The sequence below is a fragment of the Oryx dammah genome, unplaced genomic scaffold (assembly GCF_014754425.2).
Source record: "Oryx dammah isolate SB20612 unplaced genomic scaffold, SCBI_Odam_1.1 HiC_scaffold_29, whole genome shotgun sequence".
NCBI classification, from domain to species: domain Eukaryota; kingdom Metazoa; phylum Chordata; class Mammalia; order Artiodactyla; family Bovidae; genus Oryx; species Oryx dammah.
In genome coordinates, this window is record NW_024070213.1 from 79,102,883 (window position 1) to 79,123,262 (window position 20,380).

At 37.8% G+C, this 20,380-nt stretch overlaps 2 protein-coding genes across 12 annotated transcripts in view; one reads left to right on the top strand and one right to left on the bottom strand.

Moving 5' to 3' along the window:
- Positions 1-849: 849 nt before the first annotated feature.
- ZCRB1 (zinc finger CCHC-type and RNA binding motif containing 1) lies at positions 850-18,563 on the bottom strand. Of its 3 annotated transcripts, XM_040233795.1 has the most exons (9): positions 18,337-18,533; positions 16,681-16,766; positions 11,604-11,632; positions 5,917-6,052; positions 5,713-5,824; positions 5,254-5,361; positions 2,809-2,921; positions 2,634-2,709; positions 850-1,618 (listed from the first exon to the last, which is right to left on the bottom strand). In XM_040233795.1, coding segments are annotated over exons 4-9 (543 nt in total). In that variant the 5' UTR covers positions 5,919-6,052; positions 11,604-11,632; positions 16,681-16,766; positions 18,337-18,533; the 3' UTR covers positions 850-1,486. The 3 variants fall into 3 exon arrangements, with proteins under 3 accessions (XP_040089729.1, XP_040089726.1, XP_040089727.1); XM_040233792.1 differs by lacking the exon at positions 5,917-6,052 and having other exon boundaries at positions 18,337-18,563; XM_040233793.1 differs by lacking the exons at positions 5,917-6,052; positions 11,604-11,632 and having other exon boundaries at positions 18,337-18,534.
- An 8-nt stretch (positions 18,564-18,571) lies between these two features.
- The window catches only part of PPHLN1 (periphilin 1), a 171,621-nt gene continuing 169,812 nt past the window's right edge, over positions 18,572-20,380 (top strand). For 4 of the 9 annotated variants that reach the window (XM_040233783.1, XM_040233786.1, XM_040233789.1 and 1 more), the window contains exon 1: positions 18,572-18,648. Coding sequence is in view for 1 of the 9 variants with exons in the window: in XM_040233782.1 (XP_040089716.1) it covers position 19,546 (1 nt within the window). In the remaining 8 variants the exon portion in view is untranslated. Of the gene's footprint in view, positions 18,649-18,675; positions 19,547-20,380 lie in introns of those variants that run through there. The other 5 variants (XM_040233787.1, XM_040233785.1, XM_040233780.1 and 2 more) reach the window with 5 other exon arrangements.

Sequence of the window (20,380 nt, forward strand, 5' to 3'; positions counted from 1 at the left end):
GGCATTAACACCTGCTTTTATAGTTTTCAAAGTGGAAAAGTTTTCATTGCTTTTAGTAATTAAGAAACTAATCAATAGATATTCTTTTTAAAAGCACTCAGTGGTAGAGAAATATGGCTTCCCTGACGGCTCAGTTGGTAAAGAGTCTGCCTGCAATGTGGGAGACCTAGATTTGATCCCTGGGTTAAGATGGAAATGGCAACCCACTCCAGTATTCTTACCTGGAGAACTCCATGGACAGAGAAGGCTGGTGGGCTACAGTCCATGGGGTCACAAAGAGTCTAACATGACTGACTAACTACAATAGTAGAGAAATAGAGAAAACAGAAAATTATAAGGCTTCATAATGCCATACCCATATAACTATCTGCAAAGGGTATGGGAAGATTTAGTCATAAATACAAAGATAAAATAGGAAAAAAATAAGACAGCTATTGACTCTAAGAAAAATGTAATCATAGTATATTCATTAGCTCTGAAGTGAACAGTATTTCAATGATGATAAAATAAAAGCAGTAAGATATGGATTTAACCAAAAATTTTAACAGTCATATTGTGAAAGTGGAGGAGGTTAGAGGGGAGTATAGATTGAAAAGTCCTTCATTCCTTTATGGATTAAGTGGCAGAAACATATGTATTTTATTTAGCAAGATGTATTTACACGTGAAAAGAAATAAAGAAGCTGGCTGGCTGCTTCTGAGGAATGGAACTTGATGCCAAAGGCAGGACAAATTACTGCTGTTTGGCTACAAGCTTCTGAGAGCTACTTTACTTTATATTTTATGGGTGACTGCAATGTATCCAGATAGATATAAAGATAAAAGAAGTAAGATAACAGAACACCTACACTGAAAAATAAAGTTCTCTTGAGAAAACTTTATTAACATGAATAACAATAAATCACTCCAAACTTTCCGCAGTCTTTATGAAGTTTTTATTTTAAAGATGAAATTTATTTCAGAAGTTCTTATATAAACCAATCATGAATAAACTTTATAATGAACTTCTCAAATCTTTTTACTATCTACCTTTCTGGCTCAGCTGGTAAAGAATACGCCTGCAATGTGGGAGACTCGGGTTTGATCCCTGGGTTGGGAAGATCCCCTGGAGAAGGGAAAGGCTACCCACTCCAGCATTTCTGGCCTGGAGAATTCCATGGGACTGTATAGTCCATGGAGTCACAAAGAGTCAGACAGGACTGAGCGACTTTGACTTTCTTCTTGGGATAGCATTGTTATAATAGTATTACATTTCCTTTTTTATTCAAATGAACTGTTTTCAGATTAATGATTATTAGCAAATCTTGATACAAGATAAACATGATACTATAAAATTACCATTTCCTATCAACTATCTAAAGTAAAAAAGTATTTGGTACTAAGTGTTCTTATGTTCAAATTCTAAAAGTAATTTTTAGTCCCAAGGGAACTTGGTACTCCAAGACTTAAAAAAAAGTTTTAATGATATTTACATAATATATGTATTTTTAATCACTAAGTTCCTCCTCATCACTGAAGTATGTGCTTTTCTTTATCCTTGGGCGTCTTGAATCATCTGATGTTGAAGGACCTCCTGAACTGGGTTTCCATTTTTTTTGTTCTTCTTCAATTTTGGCTTGCTGTAAAGGTTATTTGGAAAATAAACAAAACAAAAATCAGGAATCTGCTTAATATTAATAATATTAAATATTATTTGTCCTACCCCCAAGTTTTCTCCCAGTCTTACCATGTTACTCAGAATTAGTCTGGGCAATTTTTATTAATTAACAGGCATATGAAATGAAGCTTACTTGCCATTGCTGTTGGACGTGGGTACATTACATAAAATACTGAATTAACTAACTAAAAGGAAAAATGAATTGATGTATGCATTTATAATTTATTCAACTACATTAAAACAAAATAACTGGTTATATAAAATCAGGAAGTTATACATTTTCTTCAAAAAATGTTTCATATACTTGTATTAGGACTTTTAATGATCAAAAATGTTTTTTGTTTTGTTTTGAAATGAAGCTTTCTTTAAAACAATATTTTTGATTTAATAAAATATTTTCTGTTGGGGGCTAAACTCATTTACAGAGAAGGCAATGGCACCCCACTCCAGTACTCTTGCCTGGAAAATCCCATGGACAGAGGAGCCTGGTGGGCTGCAGTCCATGGGGTCGCTAAGAGTCGGACACGACTGAGGGACTTCACTTTCACTTTTCACTGTCATGCACTGGAGGAGGAAATGGCAACCCACTCCAGTGTTCTTGCCTGGAGAATCCCAGAGACGGAGGAGCCTGGTAGGCTGCCGTCTATGGGGTCGCACAGAGTCGGACACGACTGAAGTGACTTAGAAGCAGCAGCAAACTCAGTTTACTCAATTAGTTCTGTTCAATTCTATACTGAAAACAGATTATAATATTAAAAGTGTTGTGGGGCCCGTAAAATCTAGAAAAAACCAATATAAACTTTTCCATCACAGTATTCTAAAGATCTTAAAGAAAGAGCCTATCTCCTAAAGTTTAGGGGCAAAGGGGAAAAACAGAGGATGTCATGAGGAGATGATTAATAAAGCAGGCAAGGAATATAGAACTATTAACTCAAGGGAGCTATGGCAGGTGCCTTTGAAAAAGAACTATTGAATACCTGGAAAGCTATGGCCTGACTGAGGCTGTCAAGAGCAGGATCTTCCCCTTCATCTTCACTTTCTTCTACTTCTTCACTAAATTATTAAAAAAATCAAAATGCACTCAATAGTAAAAAGACAAAAGTAAAAAGACAGCATACATTTAATGTATTTGGTGTGAGTGGATATACATACATTTCTTCTTCTGGCTCAGGAATTTTCTTTTTCTTCTTTTTCTCTTTCTTCTTTGGAGGTTCACGTTCTCCAAGCATATTTTTAGGACAGGCATAACTTAAGTGTCCACTTTCCTTTTGTTTCCCATTAAGAAGGAAAGGAAGAAATAGAACATTTGTGTTAGTAACACAAAATAAGAAAATAAATACACTATGTATTATTAACAGAAACTTGGTGGTTCCTTAAGATTAAATGTCAAGATTCAGGATATAAAAATTCAAATTTTAAATGGACCATCTACCTTAAATGTAAAAATTTTAAGTTAGTATGATAAAATGGGGACAAAACTACTCCTAACTTCAAAGATGTCAACAATCTCAGCCATTTGTTATAATCCTCTTGTGGTTACTGAGAATTGATTTGTTTGAACTGATACATACTGGATTGTGAATCAGTTGTTTTAATTGATACATACTGGATTGTGAAGACAGCAGGAAAAAATAATATAAAATATTATACTTTTAAAAATATTAATTACATAATTCAAATGATAATATTTTGAATTAAATAAAATATATTTAATTTTTACCATTTATTATTTTTTAATGTGGCTATTAGAACATTTAAAATTACATTTGTAGCTTGCATATATTTGTATTTGACAGTGCTGGACTAGCTGTAACATTAAAATGAGACATAACATTGTCTGAGTTGTAAAAGAAGACAATGAATCTGTATATTAGCTTACCAAAATAACTTTAAGAAGATTTATGTGAGAATGAGGGTGTGGGGAGAGACTGAGCCAGGATTAAAACAGCAGAAGAGAAAATTACTCATACTTTTCAAGTATTATTTTATAGAATATCAAACCAACTGTGTACTTTTATACCTGGGGACATGGCTGAACCCAAAAGGTGTTATTATTAAGGAACTGCTGAGAGGATGCACTTAGAGAACCATTTTGCAAAATGTTTTGGAATAATGATATATCAAAAACTGTTAACATATCCCATACAAAAAAGGGGGTTTAACAATGCAACAGCTTTTGGAAAAACCAGGCTAAAAATAAACAGATTTGGGGTGGGGAAGAGTTTTAAGAAATACTATAATGTACAAAGTATAACATAACACATTTATGGACCCATAAACCAAGAGAGATTAATAGATTTACCCAGAAGTTCTCGGATAATATCTACTGTGAATATATATACTCATCTATCTGACCACAATAACTCCACTCTCGCTTCCTTTTCTTTTAAACAAAACTCAGGAGTCTGGAAAACAGTTTTTGAAACATTAACTTAGGTGTTAGAATCACAAAATTTGACAGAACTTACTCAGGACTTTGCTCGCTCTCTCTTTCTGTCTACCCATCCATCTATCCACTCACTTACCTGTCTGTATATGTAAATACTCTTGAAGGGGAGTGAGTGGCATTGGAGAAAGAAGTCCAAAAACCATTTCCTTCTATTTTCCATATAATCATGTAGCCAGAACAATGTCTCTCAGTAATTTTCCCTTCAGTAAAAGCTCCCCATTAATCTCTGGATGATATATATGGAGACATTTTAGAAACAGAAAGCAATGAGACCCAGACTGAAATTCCCTTGATATCATTGTGGGCCTTGTGCAAAATTGCTCTGTGGCTATGTATGTCTCCTAATCACCCAAAGTTTAAATGGATAACAATATTAATAGATGATGAGAACTAGGTAAGAAAATCTGGGTATAGTTCAGCTCCTGAACTATTAGCAGTACCAACAGGTGGGAAAACTTTTCAAAACAATATCCCATAGAGGATAGGTCATATGGCAGTGTTTTTACTGATCTGTGACACTTAAATCATTGTCACAATACTACACAAATGCAAAAATTTATGGGTCACTAAAATCTTTCAGACAATAATGTAAGTAATTAGCCTTAACACTTTTTAATCTAACAACCTTCAAAGATTTAGAAACTGGAGAAAATACCACTCTAGATTACCCAACTCAGACTGTCTTTACATCATACTATGCTGCTACTGCTGCTGCTAAGTCGCTTCAGTTGTATCCGACTCTGTGAGACCCCAGAGATGGCAGTCCACCAAGCTCCCCCATCCCTGGGATTCTCCAGGAAAAAACACTGGAGTGGGTTGCCATTTCCTTTTCCAGTGCATGAAAATGTAAAGTGAAAGTGAAGTCGCTCAGTTGAGTCTGACTCCTAGCGACCCCATGGACTGCAGCCTACCAGGCTCCTCCGTCCATGGGATTTTCCAGGCAAGAGTACTGGAGTGGGTTGCCATTGCCTTCTCTGACATCATACTATATTTCAACTGAATTTACTTAAATGAGTCTACATTCCCAAAGTGAAACTTTTATAACTCGATTTTAGCCTTCCAGAAGTTCTGGAAAACACATAAAACACTGATGTGAGAAACACCTTCAAGTAAATAATGGAAAATTATATTGCTTTAGGTATACTCACCCCACATTCATAACACTTAGATTTATCAAAGTAGTTTCGTCTTCGGATGAACTCAGCTGCTCTTCCATTGTCAATAGCAATGCTTGCTTTTATCACTCTACCAAATAACTGGACCAGAGAAAAATGTAAATGCAGAAGAATATTATCTCATTGAAACTTAAAACTGCTGTTATTGGATCCCATTTCCTCAAGTTGTTAATTCTATTTTATTTTTTTATATTATTTTAGCAAATGCCCACGTAGGTGTGACAAATTCTTTCCTGTAGAATAGATTTTTATTCCTTTTATTCTAACAGTGTTTTGGGAACCCAGTACAGTTTTGATCTCTTTTCTATAAGTAAAATACCCCAGGAACTACTGATATCCACCACACTCGACCATCCACTGCATCCCCACATTTTTAGCCTGGTTTGAACACAGACTTTTGGTTAAAAACCTTGCTGGGAACGAATGGCTTACCTGTTTGTTGTTTATTGCCCTGGTACAGTTTTGTGCAGAGTCTTTATCCAAAAATAGAATAAATGCAACCCCTTTACTCCTCCTGGTATCTTTATCTTTCATTATAGTAACCCTTAAAGTGTAAACAAATAGCTAGTTAAAAATGAGGCAGCAATAAATAAAACATATGAATAAACTCTTGAAATGAGAAACTGTGATACTAACATAAGTGAACACAGCTATAATTAGGAGTATCTGATAAGTCAAACATTAATCAGAAGTTGAAGATGAAGTTGAGATTACAAGAGACAATGGAATCTTGAAGATTAAGTATAATTCCTCTTCTCTACTGACTCCCTCTCTGCAGGAAAAAAACAAAACTGAGGTATTCTTTTCTGCACAAAAAGTAAACTGATTTACTAAAAAAAATTTTTCTGGTTTTAGAATAAAACTATATTCTTAATATTATTTTAAAGAATCTCCAGTTCTGTGCTTCTCAGCCATACTACCCAAAGTACCTAAATGGTATGGATAGTGACAAGAGCACAGAGCCTGCTCTTTCTCCTCATCCTTCACCCATCCCTAGTCCTGTTGGTCCTTGCTCATCGTATGTCATTAAATACATTTTAAGAAACAATACTCAACAGGGCTCTTTGGAGAAATGGCTGACTTGAAGGCTGGGAGAGGCTATGTACAGGATGAATTTGGAACATCTTGTTATGCCAGAAAGGAAGTACTTGAAAAAAAAAGAGTAACAATGGGGCATGGCACAAGAACAGACAAGCCAGCTGAAGGGAGAGCCCACTGGCCAAATCTAGGACAATCTAAGGACCAAAATAATTAAATACAGTAATGAATTACAAACCACATAAGAAAGGAATTCTTAAGTCCATGCTGATAATAAATAAATAAATAGGGGAGAAAGGAGGGCTACTGCTTATAGCACAATGCCAGGGGATGACTGGTGAATGTACAGGGAGGGCCAGAAAATCACCGTTTGAAATGATCACGGTAAAGCCTGGGTCAGACAAGAATTATCAACAAATGCTATGTCTCAAATGAAATTTTTATATGGAAAAGGATGTTTGCATTGTCTTAACTGTCTCCCATTGATTGCTTGTTAGTTGCAAAAGGGAAAAATAATTATACAGCAGAGAAGTTGGTTAAACCTTGACTGAGTGATCAAAATTAGTATCACTAATGAGATAGATGGATGCGGTATGGATCCAGAGTGACACCTTGAGAATACATCATCTATAGAGTATACCTGCCAAGACTGCATAACCCCCATATAATCATGAGGCAACATCAGGGAAACACATGGGTTAGAGATGTATTATTTATAAACGTTTCAGACTAAAGGAGGCTAAAAAGATATGACAGTAAAAATCAACACCTAACTCTAGACCGCATTCTGCACTACAGGTGAAAAATTCTACGTGGGGTATTATTAGGTCAATTGACAAAACTGGAACACAGACAACTGATTCAACAGAAGTACTGCATCAGGATAAATTTATGAGTTTGGTTAACTGTGCTGTGGCTATATAATATATAACCCTAATGCATTTTTAGGAAATACACAATGAAGTACTACACTGCTGCTGCTGTTAAGTTGCATCCGACTCTGTGCGACTCCATAGATGGCAGCCCATCAGGTTCTGCTGTCCCTGGGATTCTCCAGGCAAGAACACTGGAGTGGGTTGCCATTTCCTTCTCCAATGCGTGAAAGGGAAGTCACTCAGTCGTGTCTGACTCTTCGCGACCCCATGGACTGCAGCCTACCAGGCTTCTCTGTCCATGGGATTTTCCAGGCAAGAGTACTGGAGTGGGTTGTCACTGCCTTCTCGGATGAAGTACTATATTTAGGAGTAAAGGGTGATGACGTTTATAACACCCTCAAATGACTCACAAAAACAAACTGTGTTTGTGTGTATGTATACACATAAAGATACACACATATAGGCACATATATGTGTGTTTGGTTGTGTCCGATGCTTTGTGACCCCATGGACTGTAGCATGCCCGGCTCCTCTCTCCATGGAATTTTTCAGGCAAGAATACTGGAATGGGTTGTCATTTCCTATTTCAGGGGGTCTTCTTGACCCAGGGATCAAACCCGAGATGCCTCCATCTTCTGCACTGGCAGGTGGGTTCTTTACCATTGCTTCAACCTGGGAAGCCATACATATATACACAAACATATATATACACACACACACACATATATATACCCATACATGAACACACACTGGGGAGAGAGTACAAATGATAAAATAAATGGGGTAAAATATTAACAATAAGCGAATCTGGGTCAGGGATATTTTGATGTTCTTTGTACTATTTTTGTAACTTATAAATTTGAGATTATTTCCAAATAGCAAAAAAGAGACAGTATTTAAGACAAAGCTTAATCATTTTTTAAAAACTAAATTAACAGGAAAACAGACAAGAGGATATGAATGAATAAACAGAAATTTTATTTAATATTACATTTCACATATTAAATTTTATTTTATTTAGGTTTGGGTTTTTAGGTACCTGTAGTCTCTGGAATGAAACTGGTAAAAAGATAGCTCTATATTCAGAAAAGCGATGTCTTATTCCGTTAAAAAAATAAATTACAATAACTTAGGGAAAATGGGCAACTAAAATGGTTTACTTTCTCAAAGGCAGCATGTATTTATTCACTGGGTTTGGAAGGAAAGAAGTCAAGTACTCGATTAAGCTCACGTTTAGACTAATTTTCTGCAAAGACATACCAGTTATTGAACATAACAAAGTTTTTAGCCCATTTTAAAAAATGTGTGAAGTGAGACGTTGCTTTAACTTTTAAAAATTCATAATGTTTCTGGAGGTCAGTTAAAGTCATAAATTAATTTTTTGAAAGTACTATTTTGGAAGTGTTAGCTTTCTAAATCATCCTCTATTAATGATCTTTCTTCTCCGTCCTCTCTTTTCTATTCCCACTGCTCTTTTTCTTGTCCATAGTGGCATTACTGTTTCCATAGTCTATTCTTACTGGTTCCCTTGATGTTAATTCCTACTCATATGCTGGAATTAACATAGTGGAAGAGTCTTCTACTTAAGGAATAAATAAAATCACTTATTCCCTCGCTTAAAAGGTTTTGGTTCTTCAAACTGCCTATTCTTTGGTCCAGCGATCAATAACCTTTATTATGGCTCCCATCTCCCTCATCTTTCACCGCTCCTCACTCGCACAACTGTAAGGTTTAGCCACAAGAAGGCACTCAGTGTTTATGGAGCACGGCCTAAACTTCCCCCTAAACTGGTGCCTATCCTCTTTAAATTCTCAATTTTTGCCCATAAAATTTGACTCATTCTTCAGGGTTCAGAATGTATCAGTTCTTGAATTTCTTTAATTGCTCATCTCTGCTGAAATCTGTATGAACACTGCCTCATCTTCCCTGTTAAAGTTTATTTTTGCAGTAATGACAAGTCTTTATGTTTGGATACATGTGATGGAATTTTCACTTTATTAATTTGTCACCTACTTCTTTAAGCTTTATCTATAAAATGCTCCTTTCAGCTCACCTATTTTGATTGAGAAAATAGTTTCTCAAAAGCATGTATCCATTTGTTTGTTCATAGGCCATTCAGTCCTTCCATTAGCCTCAAGCACAAGTACTAAGCACTGGCAGCAGGACAAGGTTTTTTACCCTCAGGAAAAAACTGACAGTCTAGAGGTGGAGAGAGACCTATAACCCAATTAAAATACATTATTTTGACAGAATTACCTTCTATGATAACAGAAAAGTAATTATATCAAGGATTTGAAAGGACAAACCTAGGATTTATTCCCATGTCTCTGGCATGGGAGAAAAAGTAGATGGTGGCACCATTTCCTGATATAAGGTAGATGATGTACTCATTTAAGCACATAAAGTAAAGTAGACACTATCCTGGGAAACCTGAGTGTTATCTGTAACACTTCCTTCTCATTCACCCAACCATTATATACAAAATAAGTATATCACTAAGTATTACCCATTCTTCTGCCGAATGATCTCTCAAATCTGACCGGTTTCTACCTCTCCACCTGTATCGTTTTAGTCTAGATTCCTTCCCAGGGCTACGGTTATATCTTTTGACTGGTCTCCCTGCATCTGTCTATGTTCCCCTCCAATCCAGTCTCTACACTGAAGTTAGATGGAACAAGCTTCTAAAAATTCAAATCATGCCAGTCCTCTAATTAAAATTATTTAAAAGATTCTTGGTCTTCTTAGAGGAATCTGCTTCTGGACCCATCTTGTGCTTTTCCCCTCTTGCTCACTCATTTCAAGTCACACTGGCTGTTTATTGATCTCACTTTAATTTCTCTTGCCAGAGGGTCTTTGTGGGCGTTTGTATAAGCATTTCCTCTACCTGAAATGTTCTTCTCATTCTTTTTACCTACTTGTACTCAGCCTCTAGGTTTCAACTCAAAGGATACTGACTTTGTAAAGCTACTCTGATTCGCTAGACTAGATCATGTCTTCCTTGCTTAGAGGTGCTTATAACTCTGTGTCTTAACTTCATAGCATTCTCATGGCTAACAATTATGTATTGATATGGAAATTTATTCAGTGATTCTGGCAGGGAAAAATCAAGAAAAGGTAATGGGAAGGTAAAGGAATAGGCTGGAATCAAACCTTGTCTTCACTGCTAACTAGCAATATGATTTTAGGTTTACAGGATTCAGTTTTGTCAATTATAACATCAGGATAATAGCAGTGTTTACCTTAAAAGATAGTTGTGAGACTTTAATGAGATAATTTATGTAAAGATATTAGAATAATAAGGCTTCCTAGGTGGCAGAGTGGTAAAGAATTCACCTGCCAATGTAGGAGATGTGGGTTCAATCCCTGGGTTGGGAAGATCCCTTGGAAAAGGAAATGGCAACCCATTCCATTATTTTTGCCTGGAAAATTCCACGGACAGAGGAGCCTGGTGGGCTAGTCAATAGGGTCGCAAAAGAGCCAGACATGACTGAGCACGAACACACACACACACACATTAGAATAATGCCTATCATGTGCTCATTGTTTCATATCATTATTATTAGTGTTCTGATTGATAATGATCACTGTTTGAAATTCTGAAGACCTCAAAATTGACCTAGTAGTATTTCTGATGATTTTTTTTTTAACGGAGAAGTAATTTTAAAAGATGTTAACTTCAGGATGCAGATGAACTTCAACTGTTTAATGTCCATTTATCAAAAGCTAAAGAAAAACAACTAGTCAAGATAAATATGCTCTAAATTCCTGGGATTTTAAACGACTTTAAATTTATACTAAAACATATATTAGTTATAAGATAGAGTAACACTGTCTTGTTTTTACTTTATACTCTCATTAACCCTGCATAGTTCAAGAGTCAATGGTGTTTGTTTTTACACTGTTTGACAAATAATAATCCATTTATAGTATACTTGCTAACATACCTTCTACTATCTGATATTTATATTTAATTTGAACTTTTATGTCTTATATTGGATAACAGAATCAGTTTTAATTCTTAATAATGTGGTATAAAATAAGTAAATAATAATACAAAGGACTACCATGAAATCATTAAATACAGGATGTATCTATATAGTACATGGAAAGCTATTACAATATATCAAGTTAAAAAAAGACAACAAAATTGCATGCATAGAATGGAGTCTTTTAAAACTTGTCTATAGATATTTATGCATATTAAAAAATTAAAAAGGATAAAAATACTAACATTTTACATGTATTTAAAAAATTAAATACACGTAAAATGTTAATAGCAGTATTTTTATTCTTTTTTATATCAAATATCTGTTTTATAAAAATATAGTAAATCTACTTTCATTAAGAAAATAATGGAGAAGAAAATTAAGATAGACTTTTAAGTGAAGTTTCAGGATCTGATATACTTACTTTACAACTTTGCCATACTTGGAAAATATCTGAAACAAAAGACCACATGATGATTTGCAATTTGATTTAAAATCATAAAAACCACATTAAGTTTTCAGGCTGTATATACTGACCACATTTTTTATTGTAGTTTACGAAAATTTTTAGCCTTTAGTCAGCAAGGGAGGCCACAGAAGATATATTTTTTTAGTGACTCAAATAATACTCTTTTTTGTCTATTGGTATCACAGGTATTTATTTACCTTAATTCTTAAACTTCTGACCAAAGAGAACAGGGGAAAAAAAAAACACTCGTGTGGTAGGTTGAGGGCACACACACTGCATAGCTACAGTTAGTATGGTGTATCCATGACAACTGTCAATCCCATCAGAGCTCCACCTTGTGCTTTAATTATCAATGTTGTAGAATATCACTGTTCCTAACTTACCCTCCTGCCCACCCCATCAAGAAATCACTATGTCAGAAGACAGATCCTTACTTAGACTGCTTATAAAATAAAAAGTTTCTATATTGAAAAAATCGATTCCTATCGCCTACTTCTTCTGCCCACCCTAATATGTTGGTGGCACTTTACAGTTGGCCCTTTCTTCCCTTTTACATCTACATCTTCATTCTAGGCAATCTATTTCTATTGCTTCAGCCATTACCTATATACTGATAGTTCCTGTTTATCATGTAACACTTTGTAGAAGAGTCTTTTACAATACATTAATATGTGTAAGAAATAACAATAATAAATGTTTGAGTTCTATAATTAAGTTGTGTAACCCTGGGGCTTCTCTAGCAGCTCAGGTGAAGAACCCGCTTGTAATACAGGAGACCCAGGTTTGATCCCTGGGTCAGGAAGTTCCCCTGAAAAAAGGAATGGCTGGCTACCCACCCAGTATTCTTGCCTGCCTGTAGAATTCCATGAACAGAGGAACCTGGTGGGCTGTAGTCCATGGGGTTGCAAAGAGTTGGACAAGACTGAGTGACTAAAACTTTCACTTCAACCCTGGAACAGAGTATAACTAGACTGCAGTGTTAGCAATACTGGAGAGCAATAAAGACGGTTTTCTCTTTTTTGTTGTGGTTTGCTTTTCATTTTCTTTCTTTAAAAAAAATTATTAAAGGATAGTTGATTTACAATGTTGTGTCAAGTTTCTGGTGTACAGCAAAGTGATGTGTATATATGTGTGTGTGTGTATACATGTATACTATGTATACACACACATACACACACACTCTTCTCCATTTAGGCTTATTACAGGATATTGCATATAGTTTTCTATGCTGTACAGTTAAGACCTTGTTGTTTATCCATTCTATATATAGTAGTTTGTATCTGCTAACCTCAAATTACCAGTCCATCCCTTCTTCCCTTTGGCAACCATTAAGTTTGTTCTCTATGTCTGTGAATCTGCTTCTGTTTTGTAGGTTAAGTTCATTTGTGACGTATTTAGATTCTACGTTTAAGGGATATTTTATGGTATCTTTCTCTTTCTGATTTACTTCACTTAGTACCATCTCTAGGGTCATCCATGTTGCTGCAAATGGCATTATTCTTTTTTTATGGTTGAGTAGTATTCCACACACACACACACACACACACCTCACATCTTCATCTGTTTATCTGTTGATAGACATGTAGATTGTTGCCATGTCTTGGCTATAGTGAATAGTACTGCTACTAACATAGAGGTGCATGTATTTTTTCAAACTATAGTCTTGTTTGGATAATATGCCCAGCAGTGGGATTGTGGGATCCCTATGGCAACTCTTATTTTTAGTTTTCTGAGGAACCTCCATACTGTTTTCCATAGTAGCTACACCAATTTACATTCCCACCAACGATGTAGGAGGGTTCCTTTTTTGCTACACTCTCTCTAGCATTTACTGTTTGTAGACTTTTTAATGATGGTCATTCTGACTGGTGTGAAGTGGTGTTTCATTGTAGTTATTTTCATTTCTCTAATAACTATCAATGTTTAGATCTTTTCACTCATGTGCCTATTGGCCATCTGTATGAACGACTGTTTTCTATATAATATTTTCTAATGGCATCTCACTTCACTCAGAGTCCTTATCATTAGTCATTATCTTACCATTATGCAAGTCCTATAAGGCACCCCTGAATGTGCTTGCCTCTGACTGCCTTCTTCTCTCCACTTTATTTACTGTCTGACTGAAATTCTTGCCCCCCTTAGACGTCTGCACAGCTGCCTCTTACTTCCTTTATGTCTTAGTCAAAAGTCACCTTCCTAAAGTAAAATTTCACCCCTAAACTAACATTTAGTAACCCTCATTCCTGCTTTATTTTTCCCTTTAGCACCTAATGCCTCAGCATTAACTTAGTATCTATTATTGACAAATATCATTTGAATTTCTTCTATTTCAAATTGTTTCTCTATCTTGCTGTGAGTGCCAGAAGAGATTTTCATCTTTTTGTTCACTGATGTGTTCCTAGTACCTGGAACAATGTTCTGTGGCACACAGTAAGTATTCAATAAAGAGAGAGATGTCTCTATTCTGATACAAGGAAGGAAACTGAAGTTCATTTTCTCTGTTCTTTGAGACTCAAGCTGTCTTAACTCATCAAGCACTATGTAATCAAATCTTTCACTTTCATCAAGAGGCTCTTTAGTCCTTCTTCATTTTCTGCCATAAGGGTGGTGTCATCTGCATATCTGATGTTATTGATATTTGCCCCTGCAGTCTTGATTAAAGCTTGTGCTTCATCTAGCCAGGCGTTTCTCATGATGTTCTCTGCATATAAGTTAAACAAGCAGGGTGACAATATACAGCCTTGACGTACTCCTTTTCCTATCTGGTACCAGTCTGTTGTTCCATGTCCAGGTCTAACTGTTGCTTCCTGACCTGCATATAGATTTCTCAAGAGGCAGGTCAAGTGGTCTGATATTCCCATCTCTTTCAGAATTTTCCACAGTTTATTGTGATCCACACAGTCAAAGGCTTTGGCATAGTCAATAAAGCAGAAATAGGTGTGTTTCTGAAATTCTCTTGCTTTTTCGATGATCCAGTGGATGTTGGCAATTTGATCTCTGGTTCTTCTGCCTTTTCTAAAACCAGTTTGAACACCTGGAAGTTCACGGTTCACGTATTGCTAAAGCCTGGCTTGGAAAATTTTGAGCATTACTTTAGTAGCATGTGAAATGACTGCAACTGAGTGGTAGTTTAAGCATTCTTTGGCATTGCCTTTCTTTAGGATTGGAATGACAACTGACCTTTTCCAGTCCTGTGGCCACTGCTGAGTTTTCCAAATTTGCTGGCATACTGAATGCAGCACTTTCATAGCATCATCTTTTTGGATTTGAAACAGCTCAACTGGAATTCTATCACCTCCACTAGCTTTGTTCGTAGTGATGTTTCCTAAGGCCCACTTGACTTCACATTCCAGGATGTCTGGCTCTAGGTGAGTGATCAAACCATTGTGATTATGTGAGTCATGAAGCTCTTTTTTGTACAGTTCTTCTGTGTATTCTTGCCACCTCTTCTTAATATCTTCTGCTTCTGTTAGGTGCATACCATTTCTGTCCTTTATTGAGCCCAACTTTGCATGAAATGTTCCCCTGGTATCTCTAATTATCTTGAAGAGATCTTTAGTCTTTCCCATTCTATTGTTTTCCTCTATTTCTTGATGAAAGTGAAAATAAGCCTCTTGATGAAAGTGGAGAGTGAAAAAGTTGGCTTAAAGCTCAACATTCAGAAAACTAAGATCATCTGGTCCCACGATTCAAGGCAAATAGATGGGGAAACAGTGGAAACAATGGCAGACTTTATTTTGGGGGCTCCAAAATCACTGCGGGTGGTGACCACAGCCATGAAATTAAAAGATGCTTGCTCCTTGGAAGGAAAGTTATGATCAACCTAGACGGCATATTGAAAAGCAGAGACATTACTTTGCCAACAAAGGTCTGTCTAGGTTTTTCCAGTAGTCATGTATGGATGTGAGAGTTGGACTATAAAGAAAGCTGAGCACTGAAGAATTGATGCTTTTGAACTGTGGTGTTGGAGAAGACTCTTGAGAGTCCCCTGGACCACAAGGAGATCCAACCAGTCCATCCTAAAGGAAATCAGTCCTGAATATTCACTTTAAAGACTGATGCTGAAGCTGAAACTCCAATACTTTGGCCACCTGATGCAAAGAACTGACTCACTTGAAAAGACTCTGATGCTAGGAAAAGACTGAAGGTGGGAGGAGAAGGGGACGACAGAGGATGGGATGGTTGGATGGTATCACCGACTCAATGGACATGAGTTTGAGTAAACTCCAGGGGTTGGTGTTGGACAGGGAGGCCTGGTGTGCTGCAGTCCATGGGGTCGCAGAGTTGGACACGACTGAGCAACTGAACTGATGTATCACCTATGTAGCATCTCTCTAGTGTACTTAACGTCTACCCAAAGTAGCAGAGAAAAGAGGGCACACTGGGAAGATAGGATTCATGTCATCCCTGGAAGTCCCTCTCAACCACCAGTGTGCACCCACTAATCAACTGGCAGTCCCTCTCAACCATCAATCTGCAGAATAGACAAAGCAGGAAATTTTGTTCTCTGTAAGGAAAGGAGGATAAAGAATATGTTGGAAAGGATTTCTTTTTCTCTTTTAATTACCCTATTCTGAATTGAAAACAAACTTTATTAAACTGTTAAGTTTTTGCCACATATTAAATTAAGATATACTTTGAGAATTGGAGGGTTAGGAAAGGGATCTGTTTTGCTTCCATTAGCTCTTTCCTCCAAAACCTCCACCCCACTACCAGTTTCAAAAGCCAAGTAAGCAAGCAGGAAAAATCAGCTTCATTATGCTAGTAGTGTCTTCTGCATTTTTTGTTTTAAAAAACACAAAAATAACATATTCTCTATGTATTCTCTATAAAGCACTGGAAATTTTCTTTGGATATGACAAGTGTCTAATTTTTTTCACTTATGTTTGCAACATAGGTTTTTGGTATTAATCATTTAAGTGCATTTTAATGTATTTATTAAGAATATTGTCTAAGAGAACTGCTTGCTTAAGCAATATTTGTATCTCAAATACAGAATTCAGTAGATAATAGTACTAATATAGCAACTTACCCGATATAAGTCATTGTTGGTCAGGGAAAAGGGCAGATTGGATACATACACTGTGCTTTTACTTGGGGCCAATCCACCACTCATTTCTAAAAAACAAACAAACAAACCCAGAAGCAATCTAAAACAGGTATTCTTCCTTCCAAGTAAAACCAATACTATAAGCAAATGACAAATTTATACAATTTTTCTTACTTCTTAGTAATAATCAGTGATAGCTTATGGTGAACCATGTTGGATTCATGATCTCCAAAGACGACTTAGCTTCAGGATCAGAGACGAGGGTTGATCACTTAGAGCTTTTGTGTCACAGAAGTTTTATTACAGTGAAAAAGTGCAGAGAAAGCTTCTGACATAGACATTAGATGAGGGAAGAAGAATGCCCCCCTTGCTAGTTTTATCAAAGCCTCATATACTTTTACCAGACCCACTTCCACAACCTCTTAAGTTGACAAGATTAGTCAGAAGGTTCTTGTTAAGGAGAAACATGTCCTTGAGCAAGATACACTGTTGTTACATGTAATGTTACATCATTAGTACGGAGCTTAAGGAAAAGCATACAGATGAATTGTTTTGTAGTGTAAGCATTAACTCTAGGCTTAAAAAAAGTTAGTCTTACAGACTGTTGTCATAAAAACTCAAGAATTTAAGGAAAAAAGTTTTATATGACTAAGACAAACCAATGTAGAAAAAAAGAGTTTGTCCTTCTCTCCTCTTCGAGCCCTGAGACTCCTTAACCTACCTAAGAATCAGCTCTCACTCAGGAACAATGACCCTGGCTGGGTGAATTAAGGAATTGCTTTGCTCCAGACACCACTTAAAAGATTCTTTACACGAACCCTTTCAGTGATGGCATATGGTGTGAATGAAGAGGTGAGTTTCAAACAAATGAGGGAAAAACTCTGAGGCTACTCTTAACCTCGCATCAGGCTAAGAGCAAAAAAGTGCTTTCAGATATGCCTAATACATTACCTACCCACGTGAGAAAGAGCCTGGGAGGGCAGGAAGAACCTTAGCCACTGATTTTCACTAATTTGGTTGGGTGCCTTTTTGATTGTCTTAATACTTTTCTCTTGAGCAGTGCTAAGAAGAAATTTTAGCCTCACAGTATGATGTAATTAAAGTTTTCTCAAATCATTAATTTTGCATATTATCGCTAACTTATGAAATGATACATTTTATCATTTGAATAATTTTCAGTGCCCTGAGGGTACTGGCCTGTGTATGTATTTTTAAGTTTACAAGTACAACCTGTAATTCATTTTCATATCATATATTGCAGTCAGCAAGTCACCTGTGAAAATTATATCAGACTCAACCAAGTTCAAATTTTCGATTTAAAAAGCGTGTGTGGTGTGTACTGAAGATCACAAATTGCAAAATAATGATTCTAAGGCATCCTTATTCGCGATGTGATAGGAAAATCGCTTGATGATTGGAATGTTCTGGGGGGCAACTTCAGGAACCTAGCACGATAGGTCGCTATTTAAAAGCTTCCAACTGAAGCTTTTCATACGTTAGCCGTTCCGGTGAGAACGGTGAGGGCAGGTAAAGGTCCTGAGATAAAAAGGGTGGCAGGAGAGAGGGGAAAATGGTTCCGGAAGCTTGTTCTGGAAAGGAGCCCGCAGGGAGCAAGGCCGCAACGCGGGAGGCGTTTACCTTCAAGTGGGGCGGGCCCGGGGGGGGAGGGCCAGAAGAGCGCGAGCCCTCAGCTCACTTGGGGCTCAACCCCGACCGTACGTCGCTCCTTGCAGCTGCCTCTGCATCACGGGTCCCGGGAGGGGTCGGGCGCAGGAGACGGGAAGGTAGCTACCGCGCCTCTTCCCGGCTTTCCTTTGACCCAAACCCCGGAGGTGGGCTTAGAGGCGGGCGCTTTTGCTGACGTCTTAGTGTGCGCCGGAAGTGCTTCCCCGAGAGCGCGGCGACGAGCGGACGACTACATTTACGGGATCTCCAGGCGGCCCAGAGTTGGTGAGCGCTTTTTACCTTTACGAGAGGTGGGTGGGGGCGGGCACGCGGCCTCCTGCACCCGGGAGGGGGCAGCGAGCGGGCGGGCGGGCGTTTCCGCGGTGGGACGTGGAGTTTCCCGCTGAATTTGAACTGTGCAGGGATTCTGCTCCTGCTGTTGAGGGGGAGAGACGCAGCAGAGTTTGGCATAAAGGAAATTGTTGAGTCTGTGGTATAGGTTCACTTCTCTTTAGCACCATAATAGGCAAAAAGAGGGCTGAGCTAGGTGGCATCGGTGACCCCAGGTCAGTTAGTAAGTCGATAAATTTACTGAGTGTGTTCGACGTGCCCAGTTTGGTTATAGGCACTTCAGGAGTTACAAAAAAGTGTAAAGCGGCCTTTTTCTGGAGGATCCCTCAGTCTTGTTGGCGAGACAAGGTCAATTTGGGGACACTCGAATTCACACGAAGACTCATCCTGAGTATTGGTATGGACAACTGTGAAACTTCCTGGCACCTTTTTTCTCCCTATAAATCTGTAATGGGCAAACACTGCTTTTTCTCTAAGTGGCTGTAAACAGGCCCATCATTCCTACAGAAACACTAGAAAATAATGCAGGGTAGTTTATACTTCTACTCACCGGCACAAGCAAACCAGCCCTCTAGCCACTCTTGGGAGCCTGCGTGCCAGCAGCCCGGAACTCAGAGCCTCTCGTGGAGCCTGCACGATCAATCCAGGTCGAAGCTGATGTCTTCTAGAGAGACGGAAGTGCAATCCAGCCTGGGCGCAGCAGAATTTTGAGAGGCCCGAAGGCCTCTGTGTCCGCCAGGGGACCGCTGGGACTAATTCTTTTGACAAACTTGTGGCCAGCCAGAACTGCCATGCTTCACATCCCTGTTAATCCTTGGTTACCGCCTGAGAAGTAAGCCCTTTTGTTCTTCTATGCTTATGTTCTTCTATGTTCATCCCCGTGCTGCTTTGTGCTCCCTCCCTCTCCCTTTATTTAGGCTATCACTGCTTCTCCCTCCTTTTCTTCCCACATTTCACCCCTCAACACAGGAACTGTGTTCTCTGAAACCTCTGCTTAACAAACTCTTTTACAGATTCAACCTCTTTATGGAAATTATCTTATATCTCTTGACTCTAATACTTGTTTTTTCTCTCCAGTCATGTCAGTTGAGCCCTTTCTCTGACCCCTGCATTTATGGGTGGATCATGGCTCTTGCTTCCCTGGCTTAGGCAGTAAAAAATCTGCTTGCAGTGTGGGAGAACCGGGTTCGATCCCTGGGTCGGGAAGATACACTGGAGAAGGAAATGGCAACTCACTCCAGTATTCTTGCCTGGAAAATCCCATGGACAGAGGGACCTGGAGGGCTACAGTCCATGGGGGTCACAAAAAATCGACTGAGCAACTAACACTTTCTTTCATGGCTCTAGACATATTCAACTTATTTCCATTTCTAATGCTTTTTTCTTCTGTCAGTGTCTTTGCAAAGTTCTTTTTTCTCTGAGACATTTGATTTTCCTTATCCCAAGCCTACCCCTTTCTCGTTGATTCCTACATCTGCTAAAAATCTCAGTTTTAGTCACTTTCTCTGCATGGTATTCCTAACCTCCCACAGACAGAATTAAGTACCCTTGCCATGTGCTAAGTGCTCTCTACTTGCCTTTTAGTAGCATTTATCAGATATATCCTGATTGCTTATCTCTTTGTCTTTGCTACTATGCTAGGCTTTAGTTCCTAGGAGGAACTGTA

What these genes read in the sequence shown, in the direction of transcription:
- ZCRB1 (XM_040233792.1), bottom strand. Translation starts at nt 16,764, where the DNA reads ATGAGTGGTGGATTGGCCCCAAGTAAAAGCACAGTGTATGTATCCAAT. An exon ending in CCTGAGCCAGAAGAAGAAAT is followed by an intron (nt 2,710 to 2,808) that starts GTATGTATATCC and finishes TTAATAATTTAG; the next exon opens with TGAAGAAGTAGAAGAAAGTG. An exon ending in GTCAGGCCATAGCTTTCCAG is followed by an intron (nt 1,619 to 2,633) that starts GTATTCAATAGT and finishes TAACCTTTACAG; the next exon opens with CAAGCCAAAATTGAAGAAGA.